General features: G+C 38.1%; 1 protein-coding gene across 4 annotated transcripts in view; it reads right to left on the bottom strand.

The window, feature by feature from the left end:
• The window catches only part of RBMS3 (RNA binding motif single stranded interacting protein 3), a 701354-nt gene that overhangs the window by 488884 nt on the left and 197367 nt on the right, over positions 1–15103 (bottom strand). For all 4 annotated transcript variants that reach the window (XM_088164438.1, XM_088164432.1, XM_088164435.1 and 1 more), the window contains one exon: positions 1040–1213. In XM_088164438.1, the coding sequence (XP_088020564.1) occupies positions 1040–1213 (174 nt within the window). The remainder of the gene's footprint in view (positions 1–1039; positions 1214–15103) is intronic.

Genomic DNA, 15103 nt, shown 5'->3' with positions numbered 1-15103 from the left:
TTCTAACCCAAACTTCCAGACAGAAGTCTGTTGGGACGTATAAGATAGCAAATCTAAATCAAATCACAAAGATCTTGCAGTAAGACTGCATGGCACAATTTCCATTCAGTACCAAAAGCTGCACTTTCCCATTTCCCTACTGGAATTTACTATAGGATGGCAAAATTTCATCACGTACACACAGCAGGAAGTTAAGACGTTATGTCCTTTGAGAAGTTCTATAACCAAACGTCAAAAGCCAAGTTCAAATCCAAACATCAAAAAAACGAAGTGTGGAGTGGAGAAGAAAGGAAGATTTCTTACGCTAATGAGATTTTTCTCCTGTTAACCCTCCTGGGGTCTTTCAAAACCAGAAACTACATGAATGAAAGGGCTCTGCTATAAGCAGTCAACAGCACCAATATGACAAAACTCACCATCAGCCTATAATTGTGACCCTTTCATGACTGTCAAATTAAAACACACAACACTGAGTGACCCTTCCCCATTCTTTTTAGCCACCAGTTCATGCAATTACAGAAGACCAGTAGTCTTTGCTTAGCAACAAGACTCTATGTTCACCAGTGATCACATTAATGATAAAGTAGTGAGCCTAAACAAATCTAATGATGAGAAGAGATGCTCTCCTTCTCTGACTAATCCACACAATTTAAAATGTCTGAAATAGAAAGAATAATTCATTCATCTTACAGGCTCACCAGAAACAGAAATGAGGCCATCTGTAATACTGCTTTCCAGGCTGTTTCTGACACCAAAACCCAGGCATACAACAATAATTTCATGCAAGGAAAAAGAATGCTAAATGTACAAAAATATATTAATTTGTACTGAGGCATAAAATTTTCACATTTGCTTATGTCTAAGACTCATTCTAATGTTTTTTTTTTCAGCGTTAGGGTTAGTACATGTGAGCTGTTCTGACTGGCATGGGACATAAAGACTGAAAAGGGTGCTGAACCATCAGCCCCTGAGTGCCTCCACCTCGCAGGGAACCACAGAGCTCATTCAGGTAACTGCAGAAAAGGTTTTCATTACTTACAGCAGGATGTCCAGCACAGTAGGTGTAGCTAGCATGAGACTGGTAGTGCAAGCTTGCTCTTGGAAAGGTGTATGTATTCCAAGCAGGTTGGCTGCTATTCCACTGGGAGCTAAAGCCAGGGCTCATGGTCACTCTCGATTTACTGTTTTGGTACGTTCTCACTGTGGAGCTGGACTATCAAAAAAGAAAGAAATGCAACGTAAAAATAGCTTTTAGGGTAGAATACAAAAAATGCAGCTATAAATCATCATTGTGCATACATATAATACCACAAGGTCTGGAACTAACTTGAATGTTTCCTGTAAGAAGCTGGGAAAAGCAAAAAAATGGATTCCATCAAAGATATCAGTGAAAGAGCTATGTCACTGTAATGCCCAAAAGGAAGACTGATGGCTATTAGACTTCAGGCTGGTATGTAAATCAAATGGACAATTGATAAGTGATAGAAGTAAGGCAATGTTCTGAAAATGTGTAGAAGGTACAATCCCAAGATTAATTGTAGAAACTTCCAAATCTTTTTATTATATTGACATTTATTGAACAACTGATCAGCTATGGCCCTTTTACAGTAAATGGCAGTTTGGTGCCAATGTTTAGATCTATTTCTTGGAGACTTGAAATCCCATCTAGTGGCTAGCTAAGGCTGAGCCATCACAAAGCTGCTTATCAAATATGCAACCTTCTAAGCACACTATAAAATTTCATGATGTTCTAATTACTTAGGAAAAAAAAATTCCAAAATCTTGAATTTTTTTAAATTCAATAATTTCATCTGAAAGCCACATGTATTCTTTCTGTCCTTCTCTCATTTTACTTTAATTGCTTACTTTAAAAGCTTTCTGCTTCTAGTCCTTGTTTTATAAAAAAACATCCCTAATAAACATCTGCAGTGTTAGGGGTTGTTTATTAGGGCAGCAAAAAAAAAATCAATTTTCAAAAGAGTAGAAGATGCATAGGAGCAAATGCATTTTTAGCAGGTATTTAGGTTGGCCTTCAAAGACATGCAAATGTACTTTTTATTCCATATTCTGCTCTTCATTTAGGTTTTGCTTGCTTTCTTTTTATTGGCAAAGGTGTTCTAAATTTCCCATGCAAATTTACCCCAACTAATTGTAGTTATTATAAAACTAAACCTATTATTTTTAGAGCATTAAATTTATGGTGACCTTGTTTATACAGTGAAAGCTCGAGAAATACGAACACAAATAATATTTCTTAGAAATGCTTATAAATGTCCCTGTTAGCAAATTGATGCTATCAATTTCAAAAGCTATACTCAAGAATGACACTTCATTTATTTTTACCCTCCTTTCAAAGACAACTTTTATACATCATACATGTAGCATTAACCAAATATCAATATGGGCCACCATCAAACAAGGTGTTTCTCATGATCCAAGACCATCCTTACCCTGAAGTGCTTACAAGATAAATGACAAGGTCAGGGAAAGAATGAAAGAGCAGAGTCTGGTGTAGAAGCACGGAAAACAGCTTCATAAACATGACTTTCAGTTTAATTTCAGTGCTTCAGCTCAGTTTCATTGGGAGAGAATCGGAGAAAGGGAAGGAAAAGAGGACACAGAGAAGACATACAAAAAGGTTTCAAGGACACATTCTAGCTGCAAAAATATATATGCTGTAGTCTTTCCAATTTTTAATACTCTATTCAGATGAGCTGGTTGCAGAAACTACAGACCATGCTGGCATGGGCTGAACATGCCCTCTTCATTTAATTTAATTTTCAGAAGTTTAAGTACGCAAAGTTTGCCTCAGTTATCAATTGCTGTATAAACTTTAAGTTCAAGAAAAGGCCAAACGACTTCCTGCATATGTTTATTTCCTGTGCCGCCGATTAGGAAGCCTGAAAAGAGCAGTTTCCGCTCACCAGCTCTCAATATCTCGACAGATTCGCCTCCCGCCCCCACCCCTAAGAGAAGGATTCCTGCCGTGTGATTTCTAAAGATTTAACTTACGACTAGCTGAACACAAAGAGTATGAATGAACACTAAAACCCACACTAAACTCTCATTAGTCACTGTGTGTGACAAGTGGTTACTTTGTTCTTACAAAAGGCTTTAGGGAAAAAAAATATCTGCCCCTACAGTTAAAGGGGCTTATTTGAAATAAATCTTTTTGTATGAATTTAAATCATGACAAATCAAAGGAAGGAGGCTATAGCTACAGCTAGGGAAAAAAAAAAAAAAAAAAAGAAAAACAAAACAAAAAAACCTGAGGAGTTTCAATGTGGGGTTTTTCTTTTTTTTCTTTCCCCTTTTACCCTCTTTCCCCAAGGAGCAGAAACCGCATTTTCTTTCCTTTGACGTATTACTTATCTTTCAGATCACTCCTCAAAGACAAATCTTTCTTTCTGGGCCCTGGTAAACTTGCTTCTACATAAGAGACGAAGGCTAGGTTTTGTCTCGGCCAGATCAAGTAGGTTTTTAGCCCTAATGTACTTTTCTGTGTGCATTTCTCCCCTTCATAAACATCAGATATTCAAGTGTGGCTGCTTATTAACTTCTCTTGAGAAGCTGATCCCCCATCGAATATTCTGTGAACATTGTGCTATTCTATCCTAATAATAACTTCGCTTTTTCCTATTATTTCTGATGAGTTTTCACTGTATGGACCAGTGGAAGGTATTTGTGGCTGATGGGATGTAAAGGTGCATTGACAACTGTGATAATTGTTAACTGATTATTTTCACAATGGCAGCGAGCTCCACTACAGTAAGGAGAGATGTGATACTGGAACTGCACGGATGCACAGAATACCTGTTCTCTTATGAGAGAATAGAAGCAAAAATGAGCCTGGTTTTTGCACAGCTTGCCTGCGTTGCTGGACAGCCTTTTGACTGCTGCCTGGCTTTTGTTTGTGTGCCACACAGATCTGTTCCCATGCTGGAGGCACAGTTCAGCCCCGGTGTTAAATCCAGGCACAGAGTTGAGCCCCTCTGCCCTGTTTCTATTGCTCCATCCAGCTCCTACCCCACACGGGGTGCATTAGGAACAGTGAGGCATTCAGAGCACCAAGGACGCACAGGCTGTCCCACCCGTGCAGATCTCTCAGGCTGCAGAGGCACAAAGTGAGACCCCACAGACCCCACTCCCCCTCAGGGTGGCCGGGAGCCATGGGAGAAAGGTTCCCGAGATGAGACCCCTCTGCCCTGAGTGGCCTTGGTCAGGGACCACCATGTCTGAACCCATAAAAGCTGCTCTCTTGCTGCTGGATCACCTCCAGAAAAAACCCAAAACACATAGCAAAACAAAACAAAAGTCAGTGGAGACACACAGGATAATTGGCTTTGAAATCGTGAAGAAATGCAGTTTGTCTGCCAGAAAATAGAGACCTCTGCACCACCAGCCACAAAGTCCCAGGACAGTTTGGTCCCTCAGGTGGTCAAGGAGCAAGGATGTGAGACCAGGGACTCCAAAAGTTGATGATTTGATTTCAAGGTGTCCTCTGCTCAACAAAACACTCCATATCTCTGCAGCCTTCTCAGCACAGTGAACAGGCAGCTGAGGAAAAATCACTGGACCAAGTGGGAGAGCTGGAAGGGGACAGTGGTGCCCAGTGCTGGCAGTGCAAGGCGGCCCCTGCCATTCACAGCCAGTCCCAGCCACCCACACACTTCAGGGCACAGCTGAGCCCTGCAGCCAAGGCAGTGCTGCCTCTGGGAAAATGGATTTTAAAAAGAGCAAAACGCTGCCTGGGATTGAGGGAAAAAGTGAGAAACCTGACTGCGAGGACTCGAGGGAGAGCAGGAGGAGGGTGAGGAGGCTCTCCTTAGCCTCTGGAGAGCCCTCCAGGAGCAAGTGTGGGACAGGATCTATGAAGAAACCCACTCTGGAGCAGGTGGAGATGTCCTGAAGGAACTGTGGCCTACACTACAGCAGAGGAGGAGCATGAGGAGCAGGAGAGGGAAAATATCCAACCTCCTCGTGCCCGCAGGCATGGGAAGCAGGCTCAGACTCAGGAACAGAATGAAACTGAGCCTGGGAAAAAGCCAGGGGGAAGAAGGGGTGGGTATTGTCATAATTTCCCCTTCCTTCTCACTATGGCAACTTATTTTAACTGGTAGTAAGTTATTTTTCCCTGGTTTTGCTTGTGAAGGTAATTGCTAAATGATCACCTTGTCTTTATCTTGACCCACGAGCTTTTCCACCTCATTTTCCACCCCAGTTCTGTTGAGGAGGGGGAGTAAAAGAACCTCTGGATGGGCATCTGGTGGCCAGCAAAGATACACTCACCACAAACTGGCAGGTCTTGTGGCATGTGAGTTTTTACTCAGAATTTAGAAATGTGTCTCTTTCCCCTTGACTACTGATTCCACCAAGAAAAAGAATCACCTCTCCCCGTAATCCTAACTTCTGATTTATAGCTCTTAGGTAGTCAATGACAGACCACCACTGCCACTTCTAGGACAATCCACTCACCCTCCGTCAGAAAACTTCTGCAGAAAATTATCAGATTAAAACAAACAAAACCCATAACTAAACAGAAAACTAAGCCCAAAAAACCCACAAAACCTTTTGCCCTTCTTGCTACGTCTTGCCAGAAACAAGAAATGTTATCAAGTAAGGGGAGAATTTTCTTTTCCTAGAGTAAGTCAGTCCAGTACCTTTATACCCCAAAGGCCTAACGCAATATAAATTTGAGATCAGTAAAATTTAAGAGTCTAAGCATATTTTACAATGTAACCTTTTTTCCTTTTTCGTGTGCCTTAATTTCTCCGATTTATAAGTATGGATAATCTTACTTGAAAATTTTTAAAGTAACCTTTTCCTTCTGTTTGTAAAGATTTGAACATTTTTGGACATAAGCATGAGTGAAGTGGGAAGTGTTATTAGTATTATTAGTACTTATAGAGCTTAACTGCTTTTGGTTTTTACTTCTTGTAATAGCTGATGTGTGAAATCTAACAGTAAAAAAAATAAACACGGTATTTATGGAACATAAATACTTTTTTATCATAAAAGCACTGTGCACATTTTAAATGGTGGCAATTTTTTAAAAGAAGTTTATAGTGGATGTAAGAACTAGCAACCATTCTATTCATGTGTGGATGAAGCACAGCCTTTGACGAGGACATTAAACAAAGCTGATAGTTCTGACACAGCCTTAGTCTTCATGTCATCACACCCATCTCCACTCTTTTGCATTGCATTTTGCAGTGTTATCATGCAGTAAACTAACAGGAAAACTATGTGCTAACTTCTGAATTTCTACATCATGTCAAATGCAAGGTTTAGTACATCTATCAGACACTTTTCTGCCAAACATGCCAAGACACTGATTATTATTGGCTTTGGGGCTCCAAAATAAGAGAGGGGCTCAAATGCTCTCCACCATGCTACCGCTTGACTAACATCGACTTTCAGAAAAACAAAACGAAGACCAACAAACAAATAGGATGAAGAGGTGTAAACATCTGAATTCAGCCTCCCTCACCTTTTAAAAGCAACTGTACAGAGCTATGATGTTCTTTTCTTAGCCCACACAATTTGAGCTGTTTTCTGTCCCCTGGATTTTGATTATAGAATGGTTCTGTCTTCAGATGCATCTTCTGGGGTTTTCTTTTCTGAAAGGAATTGTGATTGAAAGGGTATCCACTGTCTTCCCATATCCCTTCGTGGGATTTGACATACCTCATTTTGGATGCTAAAATGATTACAGAAGATGGGAGAAGCCAAGGAGAGAAACTGCCATTCTGGAGATACTGCTTCCAGAAACTCTCTATGCCTGTACTTGGATCAGGCCATGATGCAAAGCACAGTCCTATGCTCTTAAAAGTCTGGATGCTTTACAAAATACTACTGTTCCCACAGAAATCAAAGGTTTCCTATAACCTGTTAAAGTAAGAAATTAAAATAGCTTCCGTGGAACATTATTGCCTGAGCTAAAATGTTGCGGGGTTTTTTAAGCTCAGAGAAAATACAAAACTGGCAAACCAAATCTGAAGTTAGTTCATCACAAAATCCACCTGAGAGATCTTAAGGATTTGGGAAATTGAAGAGTTAAGGTTGTTTGGTTTTTTTTCCTCTTGGGGTTGTTGCAAAAACTAAACATAGAAGATATTGTAGATTGGTTTTGAGGGTTTTTTTAATGGCAGAAAAGAGGAATTTTGTGCTTCTACTTTTCCCAATGTAATCATTCACTATAGCTTGCAAATCTTTTACAGTCCAGGACCAGATTCCATCTGTTTAAGTAAGAAATGAGTTTTTAATATTTGGTCATTGTAGATTTCAAGTTTATCAAGTTTGTCTCATAACCTTTAAAAAAAAACTAAAAAACTTCAGAGACATGACCAAATTTGAGCATAACATTGTTTTTCCAGACATGGGATTGAAACTCAATATGCTCTACCTGGAAAAACAGGATCAATTGGGAGAAATAGCATTCCACTGAAACCACAGAGAAATGATGAGGCTGTATTTCATACCTCAGCATGCACGAAAGGTTTCTGTGAATCCAGGGAATCCAAGAGCACTGAGAGCTTGCCCATACCACGCCAAAAGTCAGGATCTGCAGCCCATCTGCCCAGTAAGTGAGAGGAATGCTCTCCATGGGACAGCCTTGCTTGGCAGGCAGGCTCCCTGCCAGCCAGGTGAAGGGGACCCAGGTCGGCACAGCTGGAATACTGACAGCTGGAGCCCTGTATGAAGGCTAAGTGGAGAGACTTTTTAGGATAGGTCTCAAATAACTCAAGGAATGTATTCCAGAAAGAGTTTGCCATTCATTATTTTCCCCCAGAGTTATTATGCCTTGAAAACAAAATATATGTGGCTTTCACACTTTCTGGTTAGAATTGCTGTCATTTCCAGTGACAACACTGTAATTCATGTTGTACTTTTAACTGTTACTTGAATCCCAAGAGCATTTTTTCCTGGGCAAAATATGAAACGTTGTTCTTGTAGTTACAGGAGAGTGAGCAGAGGAGCTGAAAAAATGAAGGCCTTCACAGCTTGAGGAAGAGGCCATGAAGAGGCTGGTTTTCTGCCACCATAGCATCCACACCAGGGGCAAAGAATTAGTAATAGGAGACAGGCCAGTGGTAATCCAGATTAAAACCTTAAAACATCTCAGCAGCTGTGTGGAACACACGAAGTCGCTGTTACCTCGTGGTTCTCTAAAAGACCACCGGGTTTCAGTGAATTTCTGTACACACATCCCTCTCCAAAAATTCTCAGCAGGCAAAGTCAGTGCAAAGGCCAAGAGTCTCAAGAAATGCTCCTGTACTTCGAACTAATTTCTCCAGAATAAGAAAAGGAATTTTGCATGCCTAAGAGATGTCTCTAATGGTTTTGTTACCGATGTAGTACCAAGCCACAGGGAATGGGGACATTCCTGCTTCTGGACCACTTATTTGTATGTTTGCCTTCCACAGAAAGGAAAATGAAAGGTGACTTTCCAAAACGTATGTTTTTTATTTGTTTATCTTTGCTACCTTGTTTGTAAAAAGTAAACTGGAGTAAAAATGTATTTCTGCTAGATGGGATTCTTTTTGGTCTAGTTTAAACCTTTGATTTACTTTTAAATACAGTGAATATCTTGACTCCAAATAAGGCCATGTCAAAGTTTCTTCTGTTCAGAATATTATTTAGTCAATGTATTGTCATAAATTTAAATCATAACAACCTCAGAAGGACATTGAATATGGCCTTGTAATGGTAGGTCATTAAGTAATTATTTTCTGAAAATAAATCACATTGGCATTTGTTAAATTTATTTCAGCCTTTTTTAAAACATCATGGTTACAGTTTAAAGCACTGAAGCATTGTGTTAAGCCACGGTGAGCATGAACTGAGTGTTTCTAGTAAATTCTGGTAAGATAGTACTGGCTAAGACCCTTTGACAGATGACCCGAATACTTCTAATTTCTAAAGAAGTCACCCACATAAAATAAACCACTCATATTCCTATGAATGCATGTACAGCCCATCTGTACAAAATGACTGGAGAAAACTATGTTCTTCCACCAGCAGCTGTTAAGCACATAAGTCACAGAGGTAAAGAATTTGTTCTAGATCAGAGTCTATTGGTGAACACTATTACTAAGGATATTTGTTGATTACCTACAAAATATATCACTGACAGATTTCCAGAGTAATATTTTTACTAGGTCTAAGAATTCCTGTTTCATATGTGCCTGTTGCCACTCTTAAAGGAATTTTCTGCAAAATACACAGCAGTATTTGGGACTTATAGCATTCCCTTGGTAAACCAGAGAACAAAACAAGGTGCTGCAAAAATGGAAAAAAAAATTGTTATAAATGTATTTCCTTAGGATCACATTTCCAAGTACACAGTGATCTTCTATCAATTTTGCTGTAAGTCAACAAACCACTTATTCCTACATCTTATTTTTCTGTGTAACACTAACTGCAACACAACTTCAGGAGCTTTACACATTAATGACTGATTTTAGCATTTACCTGTGTGCCAAGTTGGGACTTTTTACAGACTGCTAGCATCTATTGCGAAACTCATTATTTTTTGATAGGTTGGGGAGAAAAATAATTATTTCATTAACACTTGAATTCCTTCCCCTTTTACAGTACCCAAAGGTATTTTTCATTATGTTCTGCAGGATCTTAACATTTTTTCTGATGTATCTGTTTACTTCATATATATTGAATTACTCCACGAACAATAAATCAACCACTGTCTTGGATATAAAATGCATTTTCTTCACACTAGATCTGAAATACATAGCTTTTTTTTAGACAATCCCAAGAGTAACAACTGGCTGACAATTTAAGGAAATCTGAAACATTAACCAGTGACTGCAATCCAGGCTGAGATACCAGAGAAGAGAAATGTTTATGAACAACTGAAAAATGTTTGCAGCCCAACATCACTTTTACAATTCAACCAAATGATAAAAAGCCAAATTTCTTTCCTTGGCTGCAATAGGGCAAGTGTTGATTCCAGCATCACATGCATATTACAAGCCTTCATGTACACAAAATGCTTACTTTACTGAATGCAGTGCATTTATGAAACACGTTTGGCCACTGGGAAGAATTCTATAAATCCAACAAAACTAAGCAATGTACCATTCTCCCACTAGCTCCTGTGGAAGGGCTTGCATGCTTTTGTAAGCCTCACCGTGGGATTAGGACATTTATCAAAGCTATGATTTCCTTCCCATAATGTTATATCTATTGTATACCAGGAGTTCTGCAGGTGCATGATTTATCCCTCCTGTCATTAGCTACAATACCCTGCAAACAGTTTTTATTTTCTGCTGGAGAAACAAATACTCCTCCCATAAATTGTTTTACTGCTGATTGGTGAACAGGCTCCTGCTCCCCTGACAATAAAACAGCTTGCTTTCTCTGACCATGGAGTTATAATTTCCAGCACAACAATCTGAAGCTCAGCACCATTTCTTTTGGAATTAAGTAATATAGGCAAAATTATAGCTCATTTTTCAATATAATGCCTGAACTCTCATTATCTGTTAAGCACCAACATGTTTGATCACCTGAGGGGCATTAAAGACAACATAGCCCTAAAGATCCAAGCAAGGGAACACAGGAGGATGAAGCAAAAGGCAGATAAATAGAACAGACAAAATCATATTTTTAAATTAAAATGAAAACCTAATATGAATTTTGCTACTTGAATCAGGATTTGCCAATGGTTTCCGTTGGACTGAAAATGCTCAATGAACATTTTAAAAAACAAGGAGCAAACTGGATAGCCAAGAAATCCAGAAATGAAAAGCTATTTCTCACTCAGTGAAATCATACTTCGACAGGCCTTTCACTCAAATTAATTATTCATAGAACCACATATATTGTATATGACACATTTGAATGTGAAAAGGCTAATATCCTCTGTCTTTTCCAGTACTCAACTGATCTATTAGAAATGTAACAGCCAGTCTAATAATTGCATGACTTCAGTAGGAGAGACAAAAAATAAAAGAGAAAACAGAATGAGTTACAAAGAGAAAAAGAAAATAAGAAGACATTTTCAAGACCAGCTCTCAGGGTATTCCAAATCAATTTCAATCGCCTCAGATATCTGTTGAGTATCAAATATAGAACAGAGGAACATGCACACAGGGCTACAGAGTTGTCTAGAAAAGCTGCTTTTCCTCCCCTTCAGCTTTGGGCACTCATACTGGACAAGAGAGAGACTATTAACTTATTAAAAGAGATGAGCAAATTATAACCAGGAAGTTGACTGTAAACTTCCCAGTATGAATTCAGTGTGGCAAGGACTGGTATTCCAGGATACATCAATACAAGGTTACAGATTTCATGAAAAATAAGTAAATCTCAATGAAAAATTACATTAAAATTCCCCAAAAACCCACAATATAAATACCTAAGAGGTAGTATGCTAAAGCACCAGAGCTTATGAGATTTGCTGAGTTTTACTTTTATTCCTCTGGGAAAAAAAAAAAAGGCAATGAAAGGCTATTAAAATCCAACTAATTCTGCAGATTATTGACAATCTGTAGTCTAAACCGGTATGAAGGAGACACAGGCATCAGCAAACAAACAAAAGTACTATCAAGTTAATGAAACACTTAGTGAATCTGAAGGAATGGAGCAGCATGAGGTACACACAAGGCACTCATGCTGAACATCTGACCATGCAAAGCTTCTCTCGCTTTGGTCTGCACAGCATTCAGAACAATGGGACCAGTCATGACCTCAAAGGAAACTATGAGTATAAGCAAACAGATCCCTGTCTACTGTATGTAAATATAATACCAGTCAAATGCTTCTAAATATATAAAACCACTTTTATTATAAAGCATCAGTGTGAATGCAAATAAGCAGCCTCCCCACAATAGTACTTTCCCTTCAAACCATAAACCACTCCTTTTATTCTTACCAGCTAAAGATACAGGGCTGACTTGCTTTTGGCCATGCCACAAGTGTTTCAGATTGGCATTTTATACTCCATGAATTGATAAACCAAAATAACCACAACAAAATGCCAATTACTTACATTTCAGAAAGGTTACTGCAGTAAGAAAAATACAGGCAGATTTGAAATATCTTCAGCTTTCATGAAATTACACTGCTGAGAAAAAATAAGCTCAACATGCTACACATTGAGGAGCTCTAAGTGGAAAGGAGAGATCTTTTGAATCTTGTTGGAGGATGCTCAAATATGAGAAGTCATTGAGCCTCAAGAGAGGAAATCCAGCTGAAGCTCCTCACAGTCTGGCATGTGGAGCTGTACTTCTCCACTTAGGAAACACTGACAGCTAGGGGAATAACTCAGTGCAACTCAGCCTAAGGGATTTTTTTCCCCCTAGTGCCCAATGGGATGAAGAAGATTCAGATCCTTCCTATTGAACTTCAACATCATAAACTTGACAGGCAAACGGGGAGATGGAAACCTCTACTTTTGTGTTTCTCTCTGATGTAACCAGAGCCCTCTTTCATATTTCCAAATGTTTGTTAAAATGTTAAAATCCAGATTTTAAAATATAAGTACAGCAGCCATGTCCAGGCTGCAAGAATCAAATGAGAAATGAACAGAGACTGAGCAGAAGAGAGGAGATGCCCACAAACCACAGCAGAAGGCTCTGAGGTTAAACAGATATTGTCCTGTCACATTGTTTCCAATTGGCTTAAAACCTCTGCTTCCCAAGTCAAAGACTTTTTAGATGTGTTGATTGTATTTCCAAAGCCTGAAGATGAGCAGAAATTCTTACAACTCTGTAAGGGCACTGGTCTAAAAATGCTAGAGAAATAACAGAAAATTAATACCCTTGAAATTCCTTTAAAAGGCATATTTTGAATCTCATGTTTCTATGTCACTATATGCTCTCTGCAGCTCTGGCCTTAGAATATACATTTCAGGAAAATTTCCCATACCGTATATTCAGTCATATTTTTTGTTTCCTGACATGTATGGGTGCCACACCTTTACAGGAGACACAGGAAAAAACAGTAATAATAGCAAGATTTGTACAGAAACTTACAACATTAGTTACCCTATTCTACCTGAACAATTCAGAATGACTCGTGGGAATACTTTTGAAGATTGTCAAGAGATATTTTTGGAGGCACATCATTTGTTCAGTTTGAAATATATTTTAAAAGTTCCAATCACCTATAAGTAGCTTCATGATTATTTAAGTGGAACTTTCAGTAGCTAGTGAATAGTTACATAGACAGAGGGTAAGTTAATGGGTATAGATGCAAAAGAAAGGAATCGCATCTACAGTATCTGGAATAAAAAGACGTTTTTTCACCTAAAGAGGAAAACTACTATTTGGAAATTCAAAAATCACCATTACCTTTGAATCAGGCTTCTTATGTGACTTAAACATTGCACAGCTCTTTCCTGGCCTCAGTAACAGACTTACTACTTTCTCTTTTGGACCCTTTGGGAGAACGTGGTGGATTTAAGAAAGCTAAAGGCATACAAAAGCAAAGATCAGGAAAGTAAATTTGAGGACCATAATCATCATAATAGAGCTTTCATTCATTGCATTTAGCTATATATATTTATGTGTATACATCTATGTCTATATTACATAAGGGGAAAATGTTGAAATTAAAAACACCTTGTTACAACATTTTAAACATTCTTTTTAATTTATGTGTTTTAAAATACATATCTAGAAACACTTATTTAGGAGCTAAGGGTAATTATCCTTTTTTTTTAACTGTCTGCTCCTAAGATTTTATGTAACGTGAATGTATAAAGACACAGGAAAAGAAAACCCATTACAGTCTACAGCTCAAATATTGTAGAAAATACAAATATATTTATGTCCCTATCTCCGGTAATTTTAGAAATATCTGCTGCAGACTGTCATTATACCCAAACTGTTTGCAGATACTGCTGTGCAATGGAATAGTCAGACTTAAACTGTTCATATATTTGATGGCATTGTCAATCTTTTAACAACATAAAAAATATCAAACGGAAGCTAGTCACACCAAGATTTGAGGTTACCCACCTTTTTCACAGGTCTCTTTTACTTAGGCCATGATACAGAAAAAGGCATATTTTCTACACTGACTTTCCTAATAAGAATTGTTAACTTGGATAGATGAAATTGATAGAACTTACGTAAGGGCTTTTTTTTGCTGCTGCTTAAAATTCTGATTTGAGTCAGAAACATTGTAATTCATAAAAAAACTCTCTAGAGAAAATATTAATTAATGCAAAACCATTTAATTAGTTGATGAAAAAACATTTTTTGTTTTAAAAATATTTTTAAGGAGCAGATAATTTTACTCTAAAAAAAGTAAATATTTTCTTCTATCCTCAAATTCAAGAAAAATACACAAGAGTATAGATACTAAAAAACAATAGAATTCAGATTTAGTAAGATAAATTTTAAGAAATTGTTTGATTTCATGGATCACATCTAGCTGATCAAAGAATAGCAAATTTGTTAGATGAAGGAGACGATATAGTGCTTATCTGTCTCTTTAACATCAGAGTCATACAGTTTGACAAGATTCTGATAACCACTCATCTGCAAAAATTTGATAACTTTAGGAAGTGTCATTCAGGCCCTGGATGTCAGATGTCAGTTTTGTTCTGGATGCCAAGGTCCCAGTGCACCAAGAACCATGAGCATATGCACAGCTGTTAGTGCAGGAAGAAGTCTACAGGAGCTCAGAGGATTTGTTACAGTACTAGAATCATAGAAAAGATTTTCATTTAAAAGACTTAGATATCTAACAGAATTGATCCTGTGCTGAAGATAAAAACTTTATTTCTTTACAAGAACAAAAAGATGGAGGCTTAGATAGGAAAGGGGGGACTTTGTTGTTTGTTTTAAAAGGATATAAATCTTCATGATGTAGGCTATACAGGAAAGCTAGAAAGATTAATACTCTCTGGGTAGGATATTCTACTCTTATTATGCATAGTATATCTTGCACCTTGTTCTGAAGCATTTAACAATGGCTCATGGAACAAGAGATGTTTAATGGTCTGATATGGCCTTGCTGCATCGATCACTGTAATACAGCAATCAAAACCAGAGGGTGCATATGGCCCCATTTGATCTTTACATGAGAATTCCACTATGCTAATCTCTAAAACATAGCATCAGATTATGCA

Source organism: Sturnus vulgaris, chromosome 1, assembly GCF_052056855.1.
Source record: "Sturnus vulgaris isolate bStuVul1 chromosome 1, bStuVul1.hap1, whole genome shotgun sequence".
Lineage (NCBI taxonomy): Eukaryota > Metazoa > Chordata > Aves > Passeriformes > Sturnidae > Sturnus > Sturnus vulgaris.
Note: the sequence above shows the minus strand (reverse complement) of the source record. Positions and strands in the feature narration are given on the sequence as shown.